Source organism: Panthera onca, chromosome C1 (genome assembly GCF_046562875.1).
Source record: "Panthera onca isolate mPanOnc1 chromosome C1, mPanOnc1 haplotype 2, whole genome shotgun sequence".
NCBI classification, from domain to species: Eukaryota; Metazoa; Chordata; class Mammalia; order Carnivora; family Felidae; genus Panthera; species Panthera onca.
In genome coordinates, this window is record NC_138346.1 from 19,888,833 (window position 1) to 19,915,615 (window position 26,783).

The window sequence follows — 26,783 nt, forward strand, 5'->3', positions numbered from 1 at the left end:
CACCTAGACATGGAGGATGCTCTGAGCAAACCGGGGAGATTTTTCTCTGTCCCTCTGGGAGATTCAGGGCCTCGGATTAAAACAGACACACTTTTCAAGGGCAGACATCAGATCCCCAAACAGGCCACCCCTTGCAAAGACACAGGGACCTGCCAGAAAGAGGCTGCCGGGCTGGGTGAGCCGGAACTGAAAACCGGCCCTAATGCATTTCTTTTAACCTTGGGGCTGAACTTCGTTCCAAACCCCTAGAGCCTTTCCCAAATGGGCCTCCTTTGTCACAATTATTATTAGAAAATCAATGGCTATGTCTGTTTCTTTCTAATGTTTTTGCCAGGAATGAAATGAGCAGCAGCTCTAGATGAGGCTGCCCAGGAGGCCTGGGGAGGAAGGGGCTCAGCGGAGGTGGGAGAAGCGGGGTGAAGGCAGGCGCACCCTCAGTTGTGAAGTGGCACTCGATGCTGCTGCTTCTCTGAGGGCTGGGAGCCTGGGGTTTGCTGCGGGGTCCCCGGGCGCTGCTCAGCCCTTTCAGGGCCTGCCTGCACCTTTGACCCGGGCTGATGCTCAGACCCTAGTTAGGGCTATGTGACCCCTATGCTTCTATTCTGAAAATAAGGGCATTTTAAGGTGAGGGCTTTTTTGCTTTAAGGAGAGCCGTTTGGGAGTCTGGATCACTGTCCCCATCAAGGGGCTCTTTTGTCTTGGTGGAGATAACAGGGAGGCTGCCTCTGGGCAATGAGGAGCCCAAAGCGGACCCCACCCCATCTGGGTACCGCTGTGCCTTTGTAAATTATGCCAGTCCTGCTGCTGTCTGGATGGGCCCCCAGTAATGGGACATGAGTGACTGTGTGTGTGTGTGTGTGTGAGAGAGAGTGTGTGTCTGGCCCTAGTTTGGCCTCGGCATCTTGCTGCTCATGACAAGTAGGAAGGCTTCCCGGCAAGTGCTTCTCACGGCAGCCTTAGTGGCTGAGCCAGGCCGGAGCTGGGGGTGGGGCACCTGGGGGCACGCCGACCCCACTGTGGATGGTAGACGATTCGCTCTGCAGGAGGGTGATTTCTGCTTGGCTGCGCTGGCACATTTCTAGTGGCCAGCGGTGGGCACACGTGCGTGTGTGCGTGTGCGTGTGCGTGAGTGGTGTGCGGTGGGACAGCGTTCCCAGATGTGCTGGCATGAGGTTGGTGCGGCCAGCGTCCTACGTGACCTTTGGAATATCCCGGCATTTCCTCTCACTTCACCTGCCCTCCCGGGAAGTGGTGAAGGCAGAGCTGAAAGTTCCCTCACACAAGATAATGAAGACAAGAAGCCTGTCCTCAGGCTGGGTCTTGGCCTCCGGGACCTGGGGAGTAAGTTTTCGAGGATTCTGGAGCCAGCTCCATGAGGCAATGGGTTCCGTGCCTCAGCCCAGCTGTGGGAAGACGGAGTGGGAAGGAAGGAGGGCGAGGCTCCCAACGTGCCCGGGCCTGTGGAACGGAGGGGATACAGAAAAGCAGATGGAGCTCATGACTTCAGCCCCTCTGCCTGCTGTTCTGCTGGGAGGGGGAGGGTGGGAAGCTCACCATCTTAGGGGCGAGGAAAGGGGTGAGTAGATGAGGGGCCGGCAGAAGGGAAGTTGGCGAGAGGTTTCAGAGATGCATGGGAGGAAGGGTGGGGAACCCCAGAGAAGACCGGCGATATTCTAGGGGCCAGCTGGGGCTGGGGACTTCACGATAAGACTTGAGTCATTTCTTTGTTTCTCCTCGGGAGCACCATTTGCAAGATGATGCATTATTGGCTCTTTCCAAATTTCTTCCCCACGGGCCTGATGTTGCTTGTCGGTTGACGCGGTCACCTTGGAGACTGTCTCTCCTCCTTCCACCTTCCCTCATTTCCCTGGAAGCTCTGGCCCTCTGCCTCCAGGGTTTGCAAAGAGTTGACATCTGTTTCTTGTATCAGCCCTTGTGCTTTGGGCCCCAGCCCTGTGCAGGGTAGCGATTCCCGGTGAAGGCCAGCCCAACCTTAGCAGCTCCCCCGCCCTGCAGAGAAAGCCTGGGGTGCAGGCGGAGGGAGCTGGTGGGGAGTACTCAGGGGAGACAGGCCCAGCTCCAGTGTGGCCCCTGGCTAAGGTGCACCGCCTTCTCTGGGGGGATTGGGCCTCATCGATCCTTTCTCGCCTAATATGCTCATTGCCTTCTATGCCCTGCATTCTTCCCAGGGGTGCAGGCTCGGGAGAAGCAGCCTGCAGAACCCCCAGCCCCTCTCCGGAGGCGGGCAGCCAGCGATGGACAGTATGAGAACCAGTCTCCAGAACCTGCGTCTCCCCGTAGCCCTGGGGTCCGTTCCCCTGTCCAGTGTGTCTCCCCCGAGCTGGCTCTCACCATCGCCCTCAATCCTGGAGGGCGGCCCAAAGAGGTGAGTCCTTGGGCTGTGTCCTGTGGCCAGAGAGGGTAGTGGAGCCCACCTGAACTATCCAGGGGCCCGATAGTCACCTGAGTGACACTCTCCTGTCAGTAAACTCAGTTCTCACCCTATGTCTCTTCTCTGGCATGTGGAAGCTGGCATTTCCCTCCCTAAATAACTTCTATGCTCCCACTTCTTACATCAACACTGAGGTTGAAGTTCCCCCTTTGACTCCTAAAGGGCGCCCCTTAGTAGGGTGGTAAGGATCCTGGGTATGACACAGATGACCCCAGTCTCTACACTCCGAACCCGATCATAGAGACTGACAAGAGTGTTGTTGAATTCTTTCTAGGTATAGAGTTTTCTTGGGATATCTAATTTCTATGTCAAAATGTTTGCACTTCTGAGCCATTTCAGTAGTTGGAGGCAGTAGATTCCAGTGTATTAAGGCTGGGACAGGGCTGAGGAATATGCATTGTAGACGTGCATCTTGGAAGATTCTGATACGAGTGGCCCATGTCGGATACAATCCAGGCTAGTGAGTTACTCTGGATATAAATGGCTCTTGGACATCTTTTCTCTCCTGACTGCCTTCTGGACCCGAGTCCCCCATCCCAGCCCCTTGTCTTTGGCCCCATTGTGGAGTATTTCCAAGGCAGGTGCCCCTCATTTCCACCCATGCTGGCCCACGGTTTTGCAAAGAGCCGATTTCCACGGTTTTGCAAAGAGCAGTGATGAAGAAATTGGTGGCCATCTCCCTTTGACCTTTGTGCTTGCCTGAGGAGGGGTGGGTGGTCGGGCTGGCGAGGGGACTAGTGGGCCGGTTACTTGGGAAGCCCCTGATTGCAGGGTATGGCCGCCAGTGGGCATCCCCTCTACCTGCCCTGTTCTTCTCTTGCAGCCCCATCTGCACAGCTACAAGGAGGCCTTTGAGGAGATGGAGGGAGCCTCCCCGACCAGCCCACCACCCGGCGGGGGTAAGAGCTCCTCACTGAGTCTGTCTTCCCTGGGTCCCCTCAAGCCCCTCTCTCAGCCCTGGCCTGAGTAAGCACCCCGGTGTGGGGGGAGGTGCTGGCAGTGCTGGGCGTGGCCAGGATCTGCCACTCATTTCACTTCACCATCCTGCCCCACGTCTCTTCCTTCCGTCGTCCATGCGCAGACATGTACGGATGCAGCAGCCACAGGCTTGGGATCCTGCTGACCTTCTGTGGGGTCCCCGGCCTCCCACCGTCTAGATTTTTCCTAACTGTTGAGAGTTTTTGCATCCTGCGTGCAACATCCCCCCACCGCCTCCCCCAATTCCTAAAGCGACTGTGACTTGCCGATGTGTCCCTGAGATACCCTTTGACCTACTTGCTCCTGACGCCCATTTCTGTCTACATCCAGGCACCTGTTCCGTTTCAGGCAACCTACTTAGTTTCCATCAAGGAAAGAAAGGCCCAGAACACTCAGCCTGGCAGAGTCCCCATCTCATCCATCCTTGGTCTCCAGGCAGGAGCATTTAGTTTGTACCTCCTGATGCACTCACTGGAGAGGCAAAATCCCCCAAGGACACAGGCATTTCCAACCAAACAGAAGACCCGTCTGAGTGCAGGGGTGGAGTAGAAGAGGCAGGAGGAGCTGGAAGAGGGCAGCGTGGGACAGCAGTGATGGGACAATACTGAGAAGGACTCGGGGGGGGGTCTGTGGCAGGCCCGGGGCAGCAGAGGAGGGAGAGACCGGGGAGGGGAGGAGGGTGATAACAGAACTGGTGACATGTTCTCCTGGTGACTGGCTGTCCTGAGGACGGGAGGAACGTGGCACCAGTCCCCGCCACGGTGCCAGCACAACTAGTGTTGGCTGTCATCTGGGACACGCAGGAGGCCCAAGTCGTGAGCAGCAGCTCACGTCCAAGGAAAACAGGACACGAGTCACGTTTGTGATGAGACATTTTCTAGCAGCCGCCTTGAAAGACATAATAGGAAACCGGAGAAGTACGTTTTAATATTTTTCTATTTAACCCCAAATATCTAAAATATTATCGTTTCAATAGGTAGATCAAGATAAAAATATTTTTTTTAATTTTTTTTTAACGTTTATTTATTTTTGAGACAGAGAGAGACAGAGCATGAACAGGGGAGGGTCAGAGAGAGGGAGACACAGAATCTGAAACAGGCTCCAGGCTCTGAGCTGTCAGCACAGAGCCCGACGCGGGGCTCGAACTCACGGACTGTGAGATCATGACCTGAGCCGAAGTCGGATGCTTAACCGACTGAGCCACCCAGGCGCCCCTCAAGATAAAAATATTAACGGGGTCTGTTACAATCTTTTTTAAAAAATGTGAAAAGAGGCCAATGAAATCCCTTTCAGTAACAGGTTTTATTTAACCCCAAAGACCTGTCATACAAAGAGATGTGTTGCCTTCTTATTTCACAGTAAGTGTTTGAAATCGGGCGTGTGTGTTACACGCACAGCACATCTCGATTCAGATTGGCCACACCACGCAGGTGCTCTAAAGCCACGTGTGTGCCTCAGGGCTCCCCTCGTGGACAGTGCGGGCCCAGGGCGGTCTGCTCAAGAGGCAGCTCTGTGGCCTCTTGTGACTCCGTGGAATCGCTCTCCCTGGTCTCAGCCCTCCGCCTTCACCCCTGCTCCAATTCGCGGTTGGTCCAATCAGCCAGGATCTTGGTCATCACCCTGTTTGGGATGGAAGCCATCTGGGCTGAGCTCGAGTTAGGTTTTGTCCCATGTGCCTGTTCCCATTCTTCTCGCCCTGCCCTTGCTAGCCCTGGTGTCCCAGCGGGGAGAGTAAGTCCGAGGCTTCATCGGTGCACAGGGTTGGGAGAGAGGACAGAGGCGGAGAAATGCGAGGAATTTCTCTGTCGGGAAGCAAAAGCCTTGCCTGGCTTCAGGGCCACCCACTCGTCTGCCTCAGCAGAAGAGCCAGATGCCTGGGGACTGGGGCATGAGTGACGAGGCAGCTGGAGATGCTTGAGGTGGAGCCAGGAGAAACCTCCCCCTGCCTCTTGTCCTCTTCATCTTGGGTCACTGGGCCACCTGTGCCTCTGCTATGCCAGCTGGGCCCTCACATGCACACCTGTGGGCTGGAGATGCTTCGTGCCCATTCCATGGGCAGTGGTCTCTGAAGCTGGGCTCAATCCTCCATAACTAATCACGTTCAAATTCATTCGTTTGACAAACATTAATAAGTGCTTCATAAATATCTCTTGCAAGACACCATTTTCAGTAAGGGGGGGGCTGGAGGGTGGTGGAAACCAAAAGTGTGTGTGTGTGTGTGTGTGTGTGTGTGTGTGTGTGTGTGTGAGTGTGTGTGCACGTAAGGAGAGAGACCTGCAAACCTGGATCTGCCTCACTACCCAGATATGTTTGTACACATTTGTCTCCTGTGCTATATTTGTCCAATCGGCACCTAAGGATGGTGCGAGGATAGACTCTGCCCCCCACCTGGACCCCTGCGAGTTCCCACTGTTCCTGTGTGCACCCATGTACACAGCCACCTGTGCACCAGCAACTTATGTATGTCGCTTGCATTGAGAGCGTGTAGCTTTTGTTTCCTGTAGGTCTCTCTGCCTTTTGGGAAAAGGATTGTGGGGGGGGGGTCCCAGAGCTGCTGTGGGGGTGCTAGGCATTGGAGGGTGGCCGCTGGTCTGTTGAGGCCAACGGCGTGTGGCAGGCAGGCTTGGGTCCTGGCCGAGGCTGCGTGTCCTCAGGGCCCGTGGCCTCTGCACGCTCCCCGTGGCTGGGCTAGGAGACACAGAGCTTGCTTCTTTGTTTCTTCTCAGAGGTGTGTTAGGAGAGGCAGCTACTGCCACCGAGGAGAGATCTCGTGGCTGGGCATAACCACTGCCCTGCAGTTCAGCTCGGACGCTGGCCACGTCCTTGGCTGATAGGAAAACGGCTGACAGCCCTCTCTGACCTTGTGTGTTCCATGACACTTCTAACCCAGACAGGCAGCTGCGAAGGGCCTTGGGGTTTGCTCAGGGAGTCAGTGCTCTTGGCCAAGGATGGTGGCGATGGGGCTTCTCCCTCTTCCCGGACGCTGGGATTTGGGGGTACAGAGAGCCTCACACTGAGAAATTCTCTCTTCCTGGGGTTTGCTAGTGATGTGGTTGGCTGAGGGCTGCCCTGGGGTCTCAGGGTGGGCACGGCTCTGCCCGGGGTCCCTTTCCTCCCTCTGTCCTTTACAGGATGTGCCATCTTGATATCCCATTTCCTTTAGTTCTCTAAGTCCATTGAAATGCGTGGTATAGAAAGACTGTGCATCGGCGGGGAACAAGAGGATGAGGGAAGGGAGAGTATAGTATGGAGGAAGTCAGAGAAAGAGAAGCCTGTGTGTATGTCGTGAGCCGTGGCGATTCAAGGGGATCACGGCGATGCAACTGAGGTCAAGAAATTAACTTCCTTGAGGTTGAGGGCCAGGCTGAGGGGCAGCTCCATGTCTTGACTTTGTCTACCCTTGGAGCTGTGGAGGAACACAGAGACAGGAAAGGGCAGTGGCAGCAACTTCTGGGACTGGGGCTGGTTCTTCTGCACACCCTCCTGTCGCCCACCCCTCACCGACATGCCCTCACTTATGGGTGTCTGCACTCCTGCCCCTTTTCCTCTCCCCACACCTCTCTCGCCCCAAGGCTCACTCGCCGTGTCTCCTTTCTTCTTTCTGGCACAGTGCGCTCCCCTCCAGGTCTGGCCAAGACACCCCTGTCGGCTCTTGGCCTGAAACCCCACAACCCAGCGGACATCCTGTTGCACCCTACCGGTGGTGAGTGACAGGGCATGGAAGGTGGGGGGGGGGGAGGCCAAAGGAGTGAGTCAGCATCTGAGGACCCCTGTGGTCCTGGGCGGGGCCTCAGGATCTAATCAGAAAATGCCCCGAGGTGATGGGTTCTCAGGACCCTTCTGGAAACAAGATGGCAACCTGGCTTTGTGTCCACACTGTCAGGTCTGAGTGGGGGTTCTCTGTGCAGGGGTGGAGGCGGGTAGGTCCCTTTATAGTCTTCATGGGGTCAGTGCCACTCCCGGGGTCCTCTGACAGGGGGATTTGGAGGCTTGGCCTCAGTTTCCTTCTCTGCCAGAAGCCTGGCTCTGCCATCCCCCAGTGTTCAGGCACTGTGTACTTGGAAACACGTACACACACGTACATACACACACACACACACAGGTGTACACACACTCCCAGTTCACACCTCCTACTTCCTTATCACGTGCCCCAGCTCCTTTCTTCCCTGTGGGGAAGGGGAGAGTGGAGGGCCCTGGTCCCTGAGTGGCCATTCTGCGCAGGCAGAGCCCAGAAGGTTGTTCCCTAGACTCTGGCTTTAGGGCTGGGCTGGGGCTCTTGGGGCCAACTTTGCTTTTTCTCCTTGTCACCAGAAGACTGATCCAGCCAGGTAGGAGGGCAATGACACGCATGTGTGACCCACACGGCCGGCACAGCCTCCCACTTGGAGGTGTCTGCATGGCCAGGGACACTGAGTCACCAGGGAGCAGAGGGGCTGGGGCTGCCTCTCACCGGCCAGCACACTTCTGCTCGAGATGTAAGCCGAGGGGGCAGGGGCCGTGAGAGGGGCTGGCTTTGTCCCTGGGAGCGAGGCTGTCCTTGAACTGTGCGCCCCGAGCCCTCAGGGTCCTGTCAGGGTGGATCTTACCCCTCACCCTGGGCTCTTCCGCCCTGGCCTCACCCCTGCTTTCCTACCACCTCTTTCTCAGTGAATTCTCTTTCAGGAAATAATCCCTGTTAATCGGTCTCTCTCTCTCTCTCCTTTCTGCTCTTCCTCACCTCCTCATCATCTGCCTCTCTTTCCTGCCTCTCCTTCCTGCTACCTCTCCTCTCATCTTCCCTCAGAGGAGGATGAGGGGAAGGTGGTGACAGAGCTTCCCAAAGGTAAGTGTGGCTTTGCTGGTGGCCGCTTCACTCTCTCTGAGTCTGGCAGTGGCTGTTCACGAGGGGCTTGGTTGGGCTGGCTCGGGGGCAGTTCTCTTTTCTGATGGGTCTCAGATGACCAGGTACATAGCTTTCTGGTCCCCACCCCCTGGTGATGAGCTGTCCCCCTGGATGCTGCCCCGAGTTCTGACCAGGGAGCTGGGCACAGGTTCAGGCGTAGCCAGCTCTGGGTGCCAGTGTGGTGCCCCCTCGCGATGATCCACCCCCCCTCCACCCCCGCCCCTTCCTCCCCCAGCGACACTTCCGCTAGCTTGCCTGCGGTGCGGCCAGCCCCCTCAGAGGGCGAAGGGACACACGTTATCCCACTTCCTGGGGCGTGCCCCACGTGCATAGCTCAGAGCAGGTTTCTCAGCAGACTTAGAGCCGAGAGTTGCCCCCTTGAAGCCCTTGCTACCACAGATGGTAGGTAGGGAGTCTGCTTTCTGGAATCTTGGATGCCTCTGGGGATTTCATGACAGCTATGGATCTCCTCCCACACAAATGCATCAGGACACCGTGCACATAACTTTGACAGTTTCAAGGGGTTAGCATGTCTGTGTCCCAGCTTAACCCTCAGTTTAGATGAATTCTGTGTTGTACATGAAGCAGAGCAGGGGACATAAGCAGAGGTGGGACACAATCTGGTTGGAGGCCTTTAACTTATTAGGAACAGGATTCAAGTGATGATTCAAGAGCATCAGGTGAAATGAAGGGGGTGCCGGCCGAGGCCATCTGTGTGTGACTCTGGGCATCAGGGTCCCCGTCTCCACCAGGGGGGCTTGGATGAAGTGGGCACTGAGGTCCCTTCCAGCTCTGACATGTTAGATGTTCTGACTTCCTACTCGGGCCCTGGTTCCATGTGGCCTGCTTTCTTTAAAGGCTCTATCTGCTTTTCCGAATCCCACCTGCCTCATTCCTTTGCACTCACCGCCTTGATTTCCCACCCCAAAGTGGGCATGGGCTGTGCCCCTCTGAATCTGCGCACTGGACACCAGCCAGAGTTTGGGCAGCAGCCCCAGGCTGCCTGGGGGTTGCAGAACAAGGTGGCTGCCAGCAACAGGCCCCAAGCAGGGGGAGCCACAGCATGCTCTTGGCTGCCCTTCTCCCCAGCCTCCTACGGGAGTCAGGGGTGGGGAAGGGCTTTCCCTCAGGCCAGCTGCTGGCTCCTAGCTCCTGACAGGGCAGTGGGGATGGGACAGGAGTCCAGAAATGCTGGGGCCCAGGAGCACCCACAAACCCTCTCCAGTGGGAGGCTCTGAGGGGGGATTATCCCACAGGCTGATAGGTGCTGGGTGTTGTGTTTCCCACTTTGGGGTGACACTTCAGAGAAGTGAGTCTCAGCAGAACTGAACTGCCCATTTTACCGCACGAATGACTCTCGGCCTTCAAGGCCCCGAGTCCTCCGACCCTCCTTCGTGTGTCCGGGAGCCACAGAGTTTGGAGGGGATGATTCTTGGGGATCACCTCTGCTGGACCCATCGTTTCCACAGATGTGGGACGGAGGCCTGTGTTGTGAGTGAGGGTCTGGGGCTTCAGTCCAAGGCCCCAGTTAGGAGGCAGCAGGGCCCAGACTGGACTTACAGGTCTCCTGTCTCCTAGTCAAGGGGCTATTTCAGAGCCCCCCTCCTGCCTCCAGACACTGAGCCCTGGGATTCCAGCGTGGGGGTCGGAATTTCTGTCATGGCCTGGGGTGCAGGGCGGGAGAGGGCCGGGGAGCGAGGCTCCCGGCCAGTTCCATTTTCCCTGACTCATGTACCACCTCCCTGGTCAGACCAAAGCACATTGTTTGCTGACCCTCCGAAGCTCTGCTTGATCTCCCTGCTGAAACTTTGGTGGGAAATTCAGAGAAAAATGCCTGTGAGGAAAAATGATCAGAGGCAGAATTACTCGGCTAGAGGAAGAGCAGATTTTAGGGGGATCTGCTCTCAAGGCACTGTGCTAAGTGCTTTACATGTATTCTCTCATTCTTTGATTCATTGATTCCATATTTCACGTCCCTATTACATGCCAGTCACTGTGCCAGGCTCTGGGAATATACTGATACGCAGTACTGTGATTCCTAATCTCATGGAGCATATACTCCATGAGTGATCAGGAGCCAGAATTAGGTTACTTGGAGTTACGCATTGAGATGGCACTCCAAAGGGAAGGGATACAGTTTACGAGACCTTATAGCCAAGAACCTGATGTTGGTTGAAGAAGTAAGATGTGAGGGTGAGTGACATTAACCTGGTGAAACTGGGAGGTGAGAAAAGCATTTGATGTAGAGAAAAAGCATGTACAAAGGCCCTGGGGTGGGAGGGAACTGCATGTTGTTTCTAGGAACTGCAAAATCAGTGAGGCTGAGAGCAAGAGGGAGCTGGAGGCTGGAGTAAGGGGGAATGGCTTTCTTCCTCTCCTTCCTTCATGAAGAAGAGAACTCAGTCCCCAGCCCCACTGTTTCCATTTGGAGGTTGTACCCTGGGCGAGGGTACACTGTAGGCAAGGGGGTTGGGGGGCGCTGCAAGTGTAGATCAGCAAGGATCCCAGGGTGGCCAGGGAGCGGATGGACGTCCTTGTCTTCCAGTGAGAGAAAAAGGGGTGCTGAGGACTGTGGGCACCCGGGGTGAAGCCAGGAGCCTGGAAAGGTACAAGAGGAGTTTTCAGAGAGTGACCCAGAATGGCAAGGGATGGGAGGGGAGAGTGGACTCTGGCTTTGCGTCTCCATTGCCATTTCTGTGGGCTCCTTGTTGCATGGTTCCTCTGCCCTGATGGGTTACCCCAGGACACAGCTATCCCCCCCCACCCCCCAAGACTAAAGACACATGAAACGACTGGCTTCCGGACTTTAGCTGGCCAGTGTGTGTGCAGTGGGCGGGAGGGCAGCTCCAGGTCAGACCGCCTGTTTTCCTAGGCCAGCTGTGTCCCTCGGTCCCCTGTGATGGGCTGAGGGACTTACGTTCTCCTCCTTTGCTCATGTAATTGCCATTGTTATTATTATTAATAGTTCTGGCTGACATGCTGGAGTACTGGGTCACAGCCAGCTCTTGGTGTCCCCGTGGGGCTCTGGCCCTTCTCTAGGCTACCGGGAGCCAGCGTTGAGAATCAGGAGACCACAGTGCTAGTACCTATGGCCATTGATTGGCTGTGTGTTCTGGGGCAAATCACCCCACTTCTCTGGGCTGAGGAGACGGGTGAGATCAGGGGTCAGTAAACTATGCCCACATCTGGCCCATTGCCTATTTTTGTAAAGAAAGTTTTATTGCCATACGGCCATGCTGTTTTATTCACGAATTGTCTATGACTTTGTGCTACAAATGCAGAATTGAGTAGTTGCCACAGAGACCATTTACTAAATGGTCTAAACGATTTACTATCGAACCTTTTACAGAAGCGCGTGCCTGCACTGGGCCAGAGGGTCTCTGTAGCGTCTCCTGGCTCCAGCAGGCCCTCGGGCATGGTCGGCCCAGAACCAATGCCTTTGGAGTGACAGAGGCCTGGGGCTTCTGTGACATGGCTGGGTGGCCTGGCTGGTGGAGGGGGGCTTTTGAGTAGGCCTTGCTTACCTCTGCCTGTATGGACTCCAGCTTCGGACACCAAGGTGGCTGGTTCTGTATCACCCTGTGCTCTGTACCTGGAATACAACACCCCATGCTTGACCCTCTGAAGACATCTTGCCCTCCCCCCATCTGCTGTCACACAGTCCTGGCCCGAGAAAGCTCCAGGGGCCTGGCCGGCCCAGGGCAGCACGGATTCTCTGGTTCTTCACTTTCTCAGGCTGATTTCAGCGGATGCCCCGATTGTGGGTAGTGTGTGAGCCTGTGTTCTGATTATGTCCCTCTTGGGGGAGACGGGATGGTGCCAGGTGTGGAGGTGGAAGGAACATCATCCGTCCCTGCTCATGTCCCTGGAGAGGCCGAGTGCCCTGCTTCTTCTCCCCGCGTAGCACGGAGTTAGTTTCAGGCCTGGCCTCAAAGGGCTGGGAGGAGGGTCAGACAAACGCCGGCTGGGGGTCAGGAGATCTGGCTCCGGGCCGCACCTCCGGACACATTGATCGCTCTCCCCAGGCCTCAGCGCCCTCACCTGTAGAACGGCCTTGCTGGCACTTGTCCCGCAACCCCCCCCGGATTCTGAGACTCTGCTAAACACCAGACAGGGATAGTCATGTCGGTCTCGGGAGGAATGCTAAGTGTGTCAGGCAAGGTGGGTGGGTGTGTCTTGGCAGGGAAGGGGCTGGGCGTGACTCACCAGCGCGGGCCTGTTGCTAGGCCAGCAAGCCTGTTTGTGGATTCTGGGCGTGGGTGGAGCCCATGTGAACCCTGGCTCTGTCCCGAATGTGGGCAAGGCTGGGCTGGAGCTCTGGGTTCACTGTAGAGCCCAGACTCCAGCGGTGCCAGGGGGACCTTGAAGGGCCTGGAGGTTGGGTAGAAGGGTCTTTGAAGGAAAGAAGCCACTAAAAGGGGTGCCAGCCATCGACAGGTGTCCTAGCTCTAGGAGGGGAGATTCTACGATGGCTGTGTCCAGCGGCAAAGCTGGGGTCCGTTTCTGGGAAGCTTCTGTGAGCGAGGCCCTGGTTAAAGGCTCTGTGGGGGCTCTTACAGCTTCTCCAAGACACTGGGAAGAGGGGGAGTGTGGGTAGGCCGGAGCCCGAGGAGTGCCCTTTGCATGCTTGGCTGTCCTTTGGGAGCTGTCCCCACAGACTGGGGAAACGCTGTTGGGTTCCCTGACAGGTTGGGAGGGGTCTACACTGCACCCTCGTGGACCTCAGTGTCTCTTCTGGTCCTTTCCAGAGCCCCGGAGCTACGTGGAGTCAGTGGTGAGGACGGCAGTGGCTGGGCCCCGAACTCAGGACCCGGAGCCCAAGAGCTTTAGCGCCCCACCTGCCCAGGCCTATAGCCACGAGATGCCCCTGAGGAATGGGACCCTAGGAAGCTCCTTTGTCTCCCCGAGCCCCCTCTCCACCAGCAGCCCCATCCTCAGTGCTGACAGGTAAGTGGGGAGGAGGGTCCAGGCCTAGATCTGCCTGGAGCGCGGGCGGGTAGAAATCACGTCCAGATGGCTGCACCTTGGACACCAGCCCCCCAGGGTGCATTGGGAGAGCATCCCAGGTGCCAAATCTCGTGGAGCATGAGGATGGGTGAACTATAATTCCCAGGCTGAATTCAATGCCACCATCCAGAAAACTGTGCCGGACGTAAACCACCATGCACCGTGGTAAACCAGTCCTTCCCCCAACTTTAAAACCTAATGACAGCACCCACTATCTAGTGAGTCTTCCAGTGTGCCAGGCGCTTTGCTAAATGCTCCTCTTAGGATCCTACTTTTCAGAAGGGGAAACTGAGGCACAGGGAGGCCAAGTAGCTTGCTCAAGGTCCTGCAGGCTAAACAGTAGCGGACATAGGATTCAGACCAAAGGCGTCTGGCTCTAGAGCCCATGTCTCTCCTGGACCTGCATTTAGGTGCCCGCCTGTCACAGGATGACAGTCGGACGTGCCCAAAGCAGACATGTACGTGTCTGGAGCTCCCAGCAGGAGGCTACCATTTCTGGGGTAGGGGTGCAGAGAGGGTTTCTGGGGGCTGGAGGTATTTGTGGTGAGGCCAGGAGGGCGAGCAGGTGTTGAAAGGGGGAGGGGGAGGGAGAGGGCATTCTAGAAGGACAGCACAGCCGGGGCGAAGGACTGGGGTGCGGACGTGTTGGTGCGCGGGGCTGAGGGCACACAGCGGCAGGTGAGGAGGGCCGTGTTGGTGGAGGGCGCCTGGCATTCGAGGTGGGTCAGACAGAGAGGAAAGCCTGGAATCAGGCAGGGGAGGGCTCTGAAGGGGAAGCCCCCTTGTGGGGGGTAAAGTGAGACGCTGCTCAGCTGGGGGAGTGGGTGTGGGCTTGGCGACAGGGAGAGCGTGACCTGACACAGGACAGGGAGCCAGGGGTGAGCTCGGGCAGGGTGTAGGGTGCCGGGCACGGGGGTTACGGACTAGGCTAGGCTGCCCTGGGACGGGAGACAGCTGCTGGGCGTCCCTTTGCACGTCCACCCCCTTCCCTAGCCTGGGCTCCTAGGAGGCCTTGAAACTCTCCAACCATGTCACCGGCCAGGCCCCGGTGGCTGAGTTTGCCGCAGGCCCTCCACCCTCTGTTGGTCCCGCACGGCGCGCCCCCTCCCAGGTCAGCGTGGGGGTGGCTGGGTGAGCAGAGGTTGCGTTCTGCTCTTCTAAGAATTCTGGAACCTCAAGCCAAGCGTGCACCCTCAGTCCACCTTGCCCCCTCCCCAGCCTCTTGACAGGCAGACGGCTCCACTTCTTGGGAAATCTGCTCCGAGCCAGAAGGTGCATTCTTCCTTTCAAGGAAAGGACATTTCCTAACCTGGCCAGCCCCCCACCCCCGCCCCGGCTCATGTCCAGGGAGCCCTGACATCAGGAAGTTTTCACTGTTTCTCACTCAAATTCCTCCTGCTGTAGAGTTGGCTCTTTTCAGGGCTCAGGAAGCTAGTGTTTCTCCTGTGGGGTTAATCTTCCAGAACTCCATGTCAGTCCCCCCGACCCCACCCTGCTCAGCCGGACACTCCCTCCATTCCTCAGAGGCCATGTTATTCCGTACCAGGAATGGCATTCCACTCTAGCCACTTCTGGGATCTGAGGTAGACTTTTTCTTGGCCTGGCCCGTGACCTGCTTCTTGCCCTTGGCTCTTGCCTGGCCCCCCACCTCACCTCAGCCGGGGACCTGAGCTTATCCTGGCCTCAGCCTGGCCTCGAGACTCCCTCCAGTCTGTATTTCCAGGTTGGCCCATATTCTTGTGTAAGGACACCCTCCCAACCCCTACCTCACCCCCCACCCAGGGGCTCCTGGAGCAGAGCCTACCTGCCACCTCCCTGCAGCTGCAGCTGATGCAGGGTCCCTGTCAACCTTGGCCTCTCCCGCCATGTCAACAATGGATAGGAGTTTGGGTCTGGAAGGAATCAGGGTTATCTGATCCAGCCCCCTTGCTTCCCACATGAGGAAACTTTAACAAGCACGATCCAGGTTGCCCTTAACCTTGGAGGAGAGCCTGTGATTGTGGCTGTCTGCCAGGTACAGTCCCCTCTGAACTGAACTTTCCAGAGTCTTAGAATTGGGAGCAACCTTTGTGCTCATCTACTGTAACCTCCCGGTGGAGGAAATTCCCACCACAACATTCAAGAGGTTGGTCATCGTCTGCTTAAATGCTGCTAATGACGGGAGCCTCATTACCACGCAAGGCAGCTTGCTGCATTAGTGGCCAGATCCAACAGCTGGAAAGCAGACCTTACAATAAGCTGAACTGTCCTGCTCTGAGACGTGGTGTCTTTGCCTTTTGCAAAGACAAAATGGGAATGAGAGCCCAGGTCTAGCGGGTCTAGGCAGTGTTCAAAGATGCTAGCAGCATCCTGGGAAAAGTGAGTCAAGGCAGGGATACTCCTGGTAGGAACAGGAGCCGGGTGGTTTGACCCCACCCTGGTGTTCAGTGTCTGTGGTGCTGGAGGTGACATGGGGACAGCCATCTTCAGTTTCCATAAGGGAGACCCCTTGCTTTGCCTTCTGGTTGAGGAGTCAACAAGGGGCAGTGGGGAAAACATGGGCTTCAGAATCAGATGCGACTGAGTTGGAAGCCTGGTCTTTTACAAGCTATGTGGTCGTGAGCTTATTGCCTAACCTCTCTGAGCCTCTCTCTCCTTCTGATGGTTCCATAGGGTGATGTGCAAAAGTGGTGACATTCTGGCTCATGCCAGTGGGGCTCCTAGTGTTGCCGCTAGCGGTGGGGGGGGGGGGGGGGTAGGGCTGAGTGCTCACTGCAAGCCTGGCCTTCATGAAATGCCATCTTGACGTCTCAACCTGCCCCCTCTCTTTCCAGCACTTCAGTGGGGAGTTTCCCCTCAGGGGAAAGCAGCGACCAGGGCCCCCGGACACCTACCCAGCCTTTGCTGGGTTCCGGCTTCCGTTCCGGCAGCCTGGGACAGCCTAGCCCTTCGGCCCAGAGAAGCTCCCAGAGCTCTTCTCCTCTCCCGACCGTGGGCAGCAGCTACAGCAGCCCCGACTACTCACTACAGCAGTTCAGCTCCCCAGAAAGCCAGGCGCGGGCTCAGTTCACTGTGGCCGGCGTCCACACGGTGCCTGGGAGCCCTCAGGCGCGCCACAGGACAGTGGGCACCAACACCCCCCCCAGTCCTGGCTTCGGCCGCCGGGCCATCAACCCCAGCATGGCTGCCCCCAGTAGCCCCAGTTTGAGCCACCGCCAGGTGATGGGTCCAGCGGGAACTGGTTACCATGGTAGTGCAGTCTCCAGCCCCCAGAGCAGTACAGCGACCACTCCAGGAAGCCCCAGCCTGGGCCGGCACCCCGGGGCCCACCAGGTTTCAGGCCTCCACGGCAGTGTGGCCACTACTCCGGGAAGCCCCAGCCTGGGCCGGCACCCCGGGGCCCACCAAGGCAACCTGGCCTCCGGCCTCCACGGCAATGCAGTAGCCAGCCCTGGAAGCCCCAGCCTGGGCCGGCACCTGGGAGGGCCTGGATCCGTGATTCCCAGCAGCCCCAGCTTGGACCGGCACGCGGCCTATGGCGGTTATTCCACCCCCGAGGACCGGAGACCCACGCTGTCCCGGCAGAGCAGTGCCTCTGGTTACCAGGCTCCCTCTACGCCCTCCTTCCCTGTGTCCCCTGCCTACTACCCGGGCCTCAGCAGCCCCGTCACCTCCCCGTCGCCGGATCCGGCAGCCTTCCGGCAAGGGAGCCCGACGCCAGCCCTGCCCGAGAAGCGGAGGATGTCCGTGGGAGACCGAGCAGGCAGCCTCCCCAACTATGCCACTGTCAACGGGAAGGTGTCCTCCTCGCCTGTGGCCAGTGGCATGTCCAGCCCCAGCGGGGGCAGCACCGTCTCCTTCTCCCACACTTTGCCCGACTTCTCCAAGTACTCCATGCCAGGTGAGCCCCTCCTTCCGCCCCCGCCTGGGTGGCACATGGCCCACTGGGTAGGATGTCTGTGTCCATCTCTGTGCTGATGGCTCTTTGGCACACAACCAGGGGCGGCTCATTGACTTCTTGGCCTCAGTTTCCTTGTCTGTAAAATGGGAGTTGGAGGTGGCCTCAAAGTAAGTGGGCTAGGTGCGGGGGCAGTGATGAGGATGTGGGTGCCCATGAGGAGGAGGAGGAGGAGGAGGAGGGGGAGGAGGAGGAGGAGGGGGAGGAGGATAATGATAGTGTTACTGTTATGATTATCATCACTATCAGCTTAGCTTCTGCCACTCACTGAGCACGTGCTGTGTGCCAGGCTCTGAGCCATGCGCTAGCTCTTTAATCCTCGCGGCCGCCTGGCAAAGTAGGTATTATTACCCCCATTTTATGCATGAACAAAGTGAGGCTTAGAGAGACTCTGTCATTTGTCCAGGGTCACACAGTGAGTAAATGGCTTCCGATCTAGGCTCATTGGCCATAAAACTCACGCTCTCAAAGCATTATTGGAGTTGTCTTCTCCTGTTGCCACATTTATGATTTAGCAAAACTTTGAGAATCTGCCTTCCTAACCCGGACTGCCATCCCTTTGGCCTGCCCACAGCACTCAGTCCCCACCTTTTGATCCCACTGTGTGCACATCACTGTTAACATATCTGGCGGCCACGTGCACTGGGGGCTGAGGCCGAGGGCTGAGCATTTTCACTGGAGTCTGGTTTCTGCCGACCCAGCTTTGCTGAAGCTCATGCACGTCCGCACACTGATCTCTTTGCTAGTCACCAGAACTCGGCATCTTTGGCCTCCGCGTAGGGGGCTCAGTGTCTAAACACAAAGGTCAGGGCCTCTGCCAGACCTCGAATGTGCCTGTTGCAGAATGGCCCCAGAACTCTGGGGCATTCGAGGAAGACTGAGAAGGTTTCAGGCAGCCCCGGGGTGGGCCCCTGCTGCCTAGATTCTCAGTGTGTCGCTCCCAGGTCCTGCCCCGAGCCTGCCAGGCAGGGGCATCGACAGTGACCCCGCACGCCCCTGCTTCCTGCTGCCCACCGGAGACGATTGGTTCCCAGCCCCTCTTCTTGGAGGATGGAAAACTTCTAGTAGTTGGGACATTTCCTGTTTCCCACCATCTTCCCTGCTTAAAATAGTCACTGCAGCCGCCTCTGACAGCTCGTTAGGCCCCAGCAGCCGCGGGGCCTGGGGCTTCAGAGCAGAGAGACAGGCAGCTTGCCGCAATTGCTTGGCCCGGCTGCTTTGCCTGCCCCTGCCCCGTGCGCAGCTGCCAGGAAAGGGAGCCGGCCTACCCCCTTGCTGTCCTCCAGAGGCCGATCCCAGGGGTCTAGCCCAGGGTTACTGACAAGTCAAAATTGACTGAACGCTGGACCCACAGTCTAACCCGGATCTCACCTCTGCACCCTCAGCTTTATAGCATCGTTAGCACAGGCGTCCTCTGTTCTGGCTTCTTTCTAAAGGGGAGGAAACCTGGGGAATTGGAATGTTCCTTTCTTCCTCTCCCCCCAACTCCACCCCCCCCCCCCCCGCCTTTTTGTTTCTTGGGTGCCAAAAGATGAAGGAAGGGCTTGGAGAGCGAGGGCCGCACATCCTAATACCCAGACAAAGATCAGGCAAAGCAGGCACTAAATGGGCACCTGTGTTTTCTTACCTGGGAAGATCTTACAGGAGCCTTTCTGTGAACCACCTGTGTGATTTGGGCGGGTCCCTCTCCCTCTCTCAACCTCACTTCCCTCGTTTGTAAAGTTGAGCGGTTATCCTGGGTGCTCTCTCTGAGCATCTTCCAGAACCTAATGCTCTGTAAAGCATCTCTGGTCTGCAAAGGGTCTGGGTGGGGGTCATTTGCCAGGAAAGTGGGGTATGTGACTCACAGTAGATGGCCTCTAAGCCACCTCCTCCTCTGTTCCAGGGCAGGACTGATTTTTTTGTATGTGAATATGAGGGAGAACACGGGCTCTTCATATAGGGCATGAGGAGGGGCTTGGGGAGAAGTGATGGAAATGTAGCTTTCTTCCCTCAACTGCAAGGTTGCTATGACAAAGTCGGGAAATTCAGCCAGTGGAGAAAGAGGCTAGCAGGTGGGGTGCGTTAGCCTGTGGAAGGGAAGCTGCAGGAAGGGTTTGGTCCGGATCTTCTGGAGAGAGGAGAGGGTGGGGTGGAGGGAGGGCTTTCCTCAGCTCAGTGAGAATGCTGTGCCAGGCTTTTCCATCGGAGAGCAGCTCTGCGATGCACAGCGGCTGGCAGGAGACAGGGGAAGGATGGGCAAGCCACTCGAGGCTCTTTCCAGCAGGGCTCTGATGGTGTCGAGGACACTGCCTTTCTGTGTTAGTTTCCTATGGCTGCCGTAACAAAGTGCCACAGACTTGGTGGCTTAAGAGAACAATTTAGTCTGTCATGGGCTGGAGGCTAGGAGTCCAAAATCAAGGTGTTGGCAGGCTCCTTCTGGAGGCTCGTGGGAGAATGTGTTCTAGGCTTACCTCTTAGCTTCTTGTGGTTGCTGGCACATCCTTGGTGTCCCCTGGCTTGTGGATGTGTCCCCCCAGCCTCTGCCTTCATCTTCACAACTGTCCCCATGGTCTCTGTGTCTCTCCTCCTCTTCTGACATGAACACCGGTCATATTGGATTGGGGCCCGCTCTGATCCAGCATGACCTCATCTTAACTTGAATCCACCTGCGGAGACCTATTTCCACATAAGGTCACATTCACAGGTACCTGGGGTTAGGGCTCCAACCTACCTTTTTAGGGGACACATTTCAACCCATAACACTGTTTTTCTGTCTCCGTCTCTCTTAGACAACAGCCCCGAGACACGGGCTAAAGTGAAGTTCGTCCAGGACACTTCCAAGTATTGGTACAAGCCTGAGATCTCCAGAGAGCAGGGTGAGTCCTAGGTGGCACCGAGGGTCCCGTGGTCCGTCAGAGGTCACAGCTGGCTGCAGCCCACCATGTCTTCCTGGGCAGACTTACTCCTTACTCCTTACTCCTGGGCAGTACGGGGTGGACACAGAGAGGGGCTGGGATCAAGTTCAGATGGTAAGAGGCACCTCCTCGCGGTGAACTGTGGGGAGAGGAAGCATGGTTTATAGACCTACGAAGGGTGCTTAAAAGTAGCAAAGTCTCAGGGTGCCTGGGTGGCTCAATTGGTTGAGCATCCGACTTCAGCTCAGGTCATGATCTCATGGCCCATGAGTTCGAGCCCTGCGTCGGGCTCTGTGCTGACAGCTCAGAGCCTGCAGCCTGCTTCAGATTCTGTGTCTCCCTCTCTCTCTGCCCCTTCTCCGCTCAAGCTCTGTCTCTCTCTGTCTCAAAAATAAAAATAAAACGTTAAAAAAAAAAAGGTAGCAAAGTCATGATTTTCCAAGCAAGGTAAAAGGCCAGCCAAGGTCATAGAACAAATCTTAGCTATGTGATGTGGAGAGTTTTGCACATTTTATAGGCAAAACAAAGCTGTGGTTGTGGGGATGGAGTGAGGTCCACCGGGCTCCCAGGGAAGGTCTGTGTGGATGTTAGACAGGTTTTGGAGACTATGGCCCAGGGCCCGGACCTCTTTCTGTAAATGCAGTTTCGGTGGAACACACTGTATCTCTTTGCTTCTGTATTGTTTGTGGCTGCTTTTGTGCTGCAATGGTAGAGACGAGTAGTTTGCAATACAGACAGCATGACCTGTGAAGCCTGAAATAGTTACTACCTGGCTATTTATAGAAGATGTTCGCCAACTTTAGCATAGGAGGACCCTTAGGGGTGTTTAAATTCTAACTAAGGAGCGAGATTGGGTAGACCTGATGAGTCTTAAGCAAGGCCCGTGCCATCAATTTCTTATTTGCTCTGGTCCCCTCATCCCTTCCAATCCCAGCCATCGCTCTCCTTAAGGACCAGGAGCCAGGGGCCTTCATCATCCGCGACAGCCACTCCTTCCGAGGGGCCTACGGGTTGGCCATGAAGGTGTCATCTCCTCCTCCGACCGTCGTGCAGCAGAATAAAAAAGGTAACACCCTCCTCTCGAGCCAGGCTCTGGACCAGCACAGCCTCCTCCAAGCCTGAGGTGCCAGAAGGACTCAGGGCTGGACAGACCTATGGTTCTTGGGGGAGCTGGTGCCTGCTGAGTCAGACTCTTTGGAAGAATGAGTCTTGGGCCTGGTGATGGTTGGGGTCAGAGGACAGGGAAGCAGGATTATTGGAACTCTGGTTGTGTTTCCTTGAGCGGTGGTCTCTCCATTCCTGGGTTCTGGCTGTATTATCTTTCCAACCCTTTCTCCCGCCACAGAGCTGCATGTGGGGAAGGGATGAAGTGATGTTAGCAAGTGGTGGGAGGGCCCCATGAGAAGTGCTCAAACCTCATGTCTTTCTCTTTATTCCAGGGGACATGACCCATGAGCTGGTGAGACATTTCCTGATAGAGACTGGCCCCAGAGGAGTCAAGCTCAAGGGATGCCCCAATGAGCCAAACTTCGGTGAGCTGTTCCCCAACCCCGTCTCCACAGTCCACCTGCCTAGAGTGTCTCAGGCTGTCCAGGTCCCCCTTGTCATAGACGCAGCAGAGGAAATGAACAGTGGCCTCCCATCCTCTGTACTGTGGCTGATTCACTCTGCCAAATTCCTTTCTGCATTTGTCTCACCCCACTGAAATGCATTATCATTAGAATTTGAATAACAGCTGTAACAACTGCCTTTATCGACCACCTACTATGTGAAAGTCACTGTCTGGGAACCTTACATTACTTCTGGTCTCATAACAATCCTGCATGGGAGGTGTTATGGTCCCATTTACACATGAGGAAACGGAGGTTTGTAGAAGTTAGACTTACCCAAGAACACATAGCTAATAAGTGACTTGATCCCACGATTTCTCTGATTTGATCCCACGATTTCTCTGATACTTCTGCTGCACTGTCCTGAGAGGGCCCCAGTAGCCAGAGGGACTTAGTAGAAATGTTGGGAGGAACTTTCTAGAAAGGACACCTTATGGCTGCTTAGAGCGAGCTGCTGGAACCTTCTCCCTTAGATATTGCTAACAAGGAGGGAGTGGATTTTCAGCTTCATTGTGGGATGAGGGAGAGGTGGGTAATAAAGAAGCTGAAGATGACGGATAGTGGGCTGGGTGGTTGGGCTCCTCGGTGCCCGGGCCTGCTCCCAGTGGCACTGCTCCTGACATGCTGTCTCCCCCTGCAGGGTCTCTCTCTGCCCTGGTCTACCAGCATTCCATCATCCCACTGGCTCTGCCCTGTAAGCTGGTCATTCCAAACCGAGGTAGGAACGTGAGACTCCTTGCTCTCCAAGTACATCTTTGAGCTGGGCTGCTGTTTGTGTCTGCTCTGCCAGCCGCTCCAGAACATGGGCCAGCATTGAGGACCTGGGTCATTTTGCCAATCTAGGGAAATTCGAAGCTACTCTTTTTTTTTTTTTTTTAAATCTCCTATTAAAAAAAAGAAGGAAAAGTTCTTAAAAAAAAACTTAACTCCAGGAACACACATAATTGACTTTCCAGATTGTTCTGGAAAATTCTCCGGTGCCTTTAAGAAATTTTTTTGCGAATCCTCAGAATAAGCCCAGGGGGGAGGCACTAGAGGTAGGAGTCAGTTATGGGGAGGACTGTGTCTGGAGGATGAGATGGGCATCGGTGGGCAGGGCTGAAGGAAGGGGGAGGGGAAGGCAGATTTAGGTCATGGGGGTGCCCACGTGTTGGAGGTTGGTGTGAATAAAGAGCAGGGAGCACACACAGAGGAAGAGTGACTGGGTTCCTCATGGCGTGGGAAGAAAACAGGGCCAAGACGTCCTTGGAGTTTTAGTCTGCTTGGCTGACAGGGTGTTCTCTGACTGAGGGGACGTAGAGCTGATGGGAAGAGCAAGGCCTCTTGACTGTGGGAAGTACAAATGGAACCCATGAGCCTCAGGACATATAGGACATTGAGTGAGACACCAGGCCCAGCTTCTCTCAGAGAAGAGCTCCAGCTTTGGAGGCTGGCGGATGGACACCCAAGACTCGTCACCGCACAGGCTTCTGTTGCCCAGCCCCGTGAATCAGGGTCCACCCAAGGGAAATTATGCTCAGCCCTGACCTTGAGGTCTAGGAACTGGAAACTGGGTACCTGGTCCCCATCCTCTCTGTTTAGCAATAGGATATTCAGAAGTGTCTCTGGGACTTTCTTCTGGTTTCTCTTGGAGCTCTTGGGGTTGTGCCCATACACAAAACCCCTAATATTATTTCACAATTTCTGTGAATCCAACTCATTTCATTGAATTGCTACTAATAATTGGCCGACATTATTAATTTAAAAGTTCAAGTACAACTTAAGTAGCATTATTAAGCACAAAGTTGAGACACCAACTAAATTATAGTTCTACGACATTTATGAAAGTAGTTTAGCAATTACAAAACTGTTTGACGTTTACATTATATAAACCAGTGCTTCTCAAAGTATGGTTCCCAGACCAGTGGCATCGGCACCCTGAGAACTTGTTAAAAATGCAGATATTCTCAAGCCCTCCAGTGGGGCTCAGCAACCTGTGTTTTAATCAGCCTGCACTCCAAAGCCTGAGAAACACTGGTACAGACAATACTCCGTTCTTAGTAATATCGAAATCACGACTGCGCTATATTAGTGCTTTAGTGAATTGGGACATTTATCGATCTACACAAAGACACATCAATGCAAAATGACAACAGAGATGTCAGTTGCCACTTGAGGTCCTGCTTTATGCCAAGCACTGGGCTAACACTGTATATGGAACATCTCAAAAACCCAGCACAACGGGTACTGTCATCACAATCTCCATTTTATAGGTACTTGGCAGGTGCTGGGGTGAGGGTCTGCACCCCACACTGTTGGATTCCAGAGCTCTCAACCCATGTGCTAACTATCGACAGTCCTCACTGAATGTTCAGACTGGACACACACATGCCTATTGCCAGGGCCTGTTACGAAAAGCGGTATCCATTGCACGAAGTATTTGCAGAGCTTGCCTGAGGCCCAGCCGAACTTGTGCTTCTTTCCAGCTCTAGAGTTTTAATTACCAGCTGAATTAAATTTTTGTCTCAGACCCCACAGATGAATCGAAAGATAGCTCAGGCCCTGCCAACTCAACCACTGACCTGCTGAAGCAAGGGGCAGGTAAGTGGCCACCCCAGACAGGATGCCCGCCCAGCCCTTTCCTTCTGCCTGCCCTGTCCCGTCCTGCAGACCCAGCTATCTCTGGGCAGTCCGTGATTCTCTGTGCGGATGCCTTGGCCTGAGGCTGGCCTAACATTCATCTACTCCTCCCCCGAAAAGCTGAGCTGGGAGGTAATCCCCACCCACTCCACTCCCCGTGACTTCTCTTTGGGTGGGTTTATTCCAGCCTGCAACGTGCTCTTCGTCAACTCCGTGGACATGGAATCACTCACTGGGCCACAGGCCATCTCCAAAGCCACTTCTGAGACACTGGCTGCTGACCCCACACCAGCTGCCACCATCGTTCACTTCAAAGTTTCTGCCCAGGGAATCACACTGACTGACAACCAGAGAAAGTAAGACTCTTCTACTTGCTTCCGTACTGGGCTCTCCCCACTGTGCCCCATCTGTCAATCTACTTACCCACCCACTTACCATTTGTACCTTGTACTCATCTGTCCACCTGTCCACCCGTCCACCTACCAACCTGTGCCTCCATCTGTCCACCTGTCATCCACCCACCTGTCCAGTCTTCCACCCACCCACCAATCCATCCACCCACCCACCCATCCATCTATCCATCCATCCATCCATCCATCCATCCATCCATCCGTCTTCCCTCCTACAAATATGCCTGCATAGGGTATACAGCCAGAAACACAACTCATGAAAGTGCCTGATTTCTAGAGCAGAGCCCTTGCTCTTGTGCTCTTCCTCCAGCTTCTTTCCTTCCTCTGTCACATCCCCTCATTGATCATTCTTCAGTACCAGTTTCTTCCTTCTTTTCCTAGTCACTAGCATTGGGGACATGCTTCAGTGACACATTTATGTCCCTGTGCATTGCTAAGATGAGCAGCCCAGGCCACCTTGCTCATAAGGGAGAGGCTGGGTTAACCCATGACAGCTGCAGAGGGTAGCCTGACGCCTGCAAGTGGAAAGTGGCAAAGGGTGGTCACGTGGATACTCATTCTCTGTGTATCTGGTATCTGTGCCACAGGCTCTTCTTCAGACGACACTACCCCCTCAACACTGTCACCTTCTGTGACCTGGATCCACAGGAGAGAAAGTAAGTCTCTTGTAGTCGCCTTCTCTTGCACCCATCTTCATAGCACTGAAGTCTGTGTGGGGGCACGTGTGGGCGTGGGTGTGCGTGTGGGTGTGTATTCACAGTTCAACTGGAAGATCCGCCTGTGTCTGTGAGACTGTCAGTAATTGCATTGGGTACTTTTTTGAGTTTTTCCCACCACAAATTTGGAGCCCCTCCCAGGGACTCAAATGCTTGCTTCCATGCCCCGTGCCATATCCTTGACCTTGAATCCGCTTCTCCTCTTCACACTCGGGAGAGCTCTTTGGGAGGCAGGCCACAGTGTTCTCTCCACCCTGAATGCCTCCCCCCGCGTGGTCTTTGGAGGCTCCCACCCCCCTGGAACGGGGTTTCCCTTGCTTTCCCCCTGCAGGTCTGGGCATGCGCAGGGCTGCGTTCTCGGGGGAGGAGTTGTGGTGGTTTACACTGTGGTATCTTTGTCTCCACAGGTGGATGAAGACAGAAGGAGGTGCCCCTGCTAAGTAAGTGTGGCTTCTCCCCCGATGCCAGCTGGCTGCTCCCTGGGCCGGGGGGGTGGGGAGTTGGTGGTTAGAATCTGGGACCAGGGGTAGGCAAAGGGCAACAAAGCCCTTTGTGCTCAGGTTACTCAGCTTTGGAGAAAAGCTTGGCCAGGCAGCCAGGTCTTTTGCCTTCTCCTGCCTCAAGGCCAGAGGCCCAGCCTCCAGTCTCCTCACCTTCCCTCTCCCAGGACCAGACCAGCAGAGATCTGAGAAAGTGGACAGAAAGCTGGGAGTTCTACTGGAGGCAGTGGTCATGGGGCAAGGCTTGTTTAAATGATCTTTCTGCCCCAGTCCTGGCTTCCTTGATTCCTACTCTTGCTCTTTTGGTGGGTTTCTGTGGATCCTGTGGCTGGGCCTCACCTCTTCATCAGAAGTTGGGAGCCCAGAAAGTCCACATTTCTTCTGGGATGGACCTAGGACCTTTTGGCTGATTCTTCCACCCCTTCAGCATTTCCCACATGTCTGCAGGGCACTCGGCCCCAGGATAATTCAGACGGACCAGGAGGCTGACTCTGCCCTCAGGAGGCCTGATATTGGCCCAGTGGATAAGACAAGTGCATAAACAGCCCTGACGTGCTGGAGTGGTTTTCAAACCATGTTCCCAGGAACCCTAGGGTCTTCCGGTTGCAACTGAGCCATTATGAAGGAAGGAGAAACCCTGGCTTGAGAGGCAGTTATTGACCAGTATGGATCAGGGTTTTCTCAGTTTCACAAAACCTAAATAGGGTATAGCAATAATCTGAGTACTGAAGCTGGCCTATGGTCTGCAATTCCACATTTGACTTTGTATGGTTCA

At 55.4% G+C, this 26,783-nt stretch overlaps 1 protein-coding gene across 10 annotated transcripts in view; it reads left to right on the forward strand.

The window, feature by feature from the left end:
• Nucleotides 1–26,783, forward strand: part of TNS1 (tensin 1) — a 225,196-nt gene that overhangs the window by 191,425 nt on the left and 6,988 nt on the right. For 7 of the 10 annotated variants that reach the window (XM_078450884.2, XM_078450894.2, XM_078450886.2 and 4 more), the window contains 14 exons: nt 2,190–2,386; nt 3,276–3,351; nt 7,041–7,133; nt 8,214–8,252; nt 13,061–13,259; nt 16,133–17,199; nt 20,028–20,114; nt 21,088–21,219; nt 21,593–21,685; nt 22,404–22,481; nt 24,272–24,343; nt 24,570–24,738; nt 25,380–25,448; nt 25,916–25,948. In XM_078450884.2, coding sequence (XP_078307010.2) covers nt 2,190–2,386; nt 3,276–3,351; nt 7,041–7,133; nt 8,214–8,252; nt 13,061–13,259; nt 16,133–17,199; nt 20,028–20,114; nt 21,088–21,219; nt 21,593–21,685; nt 22,404–22,481; nt 24,272–24,343; nt 24,570–24,738; nt 25,380–25,448; nt 25,916–25,948 — 2,404 coding nt within the window. The remainder of the gene's footprint in view (nt 1–2,189; nt 2,387–3,275; nt 3,352–7,040; nt 7,134–8,213; nt 8,253–13,060; nt 13,260–16,132; nt 17,200–20,027; nt 20,115–21,087; nt 21,220–21,592; nt 21,686–22,403; nt 22,482–24,271; nt 24,344–24,569; nt 24,739–25,379; nt 25,449–25,915; nt 25,949–26,783) is intronic. The other 3 variants (XM_078450887.2, XM_078450889.2, XM_078450885.2) reach the window with 1 other exon arrangement.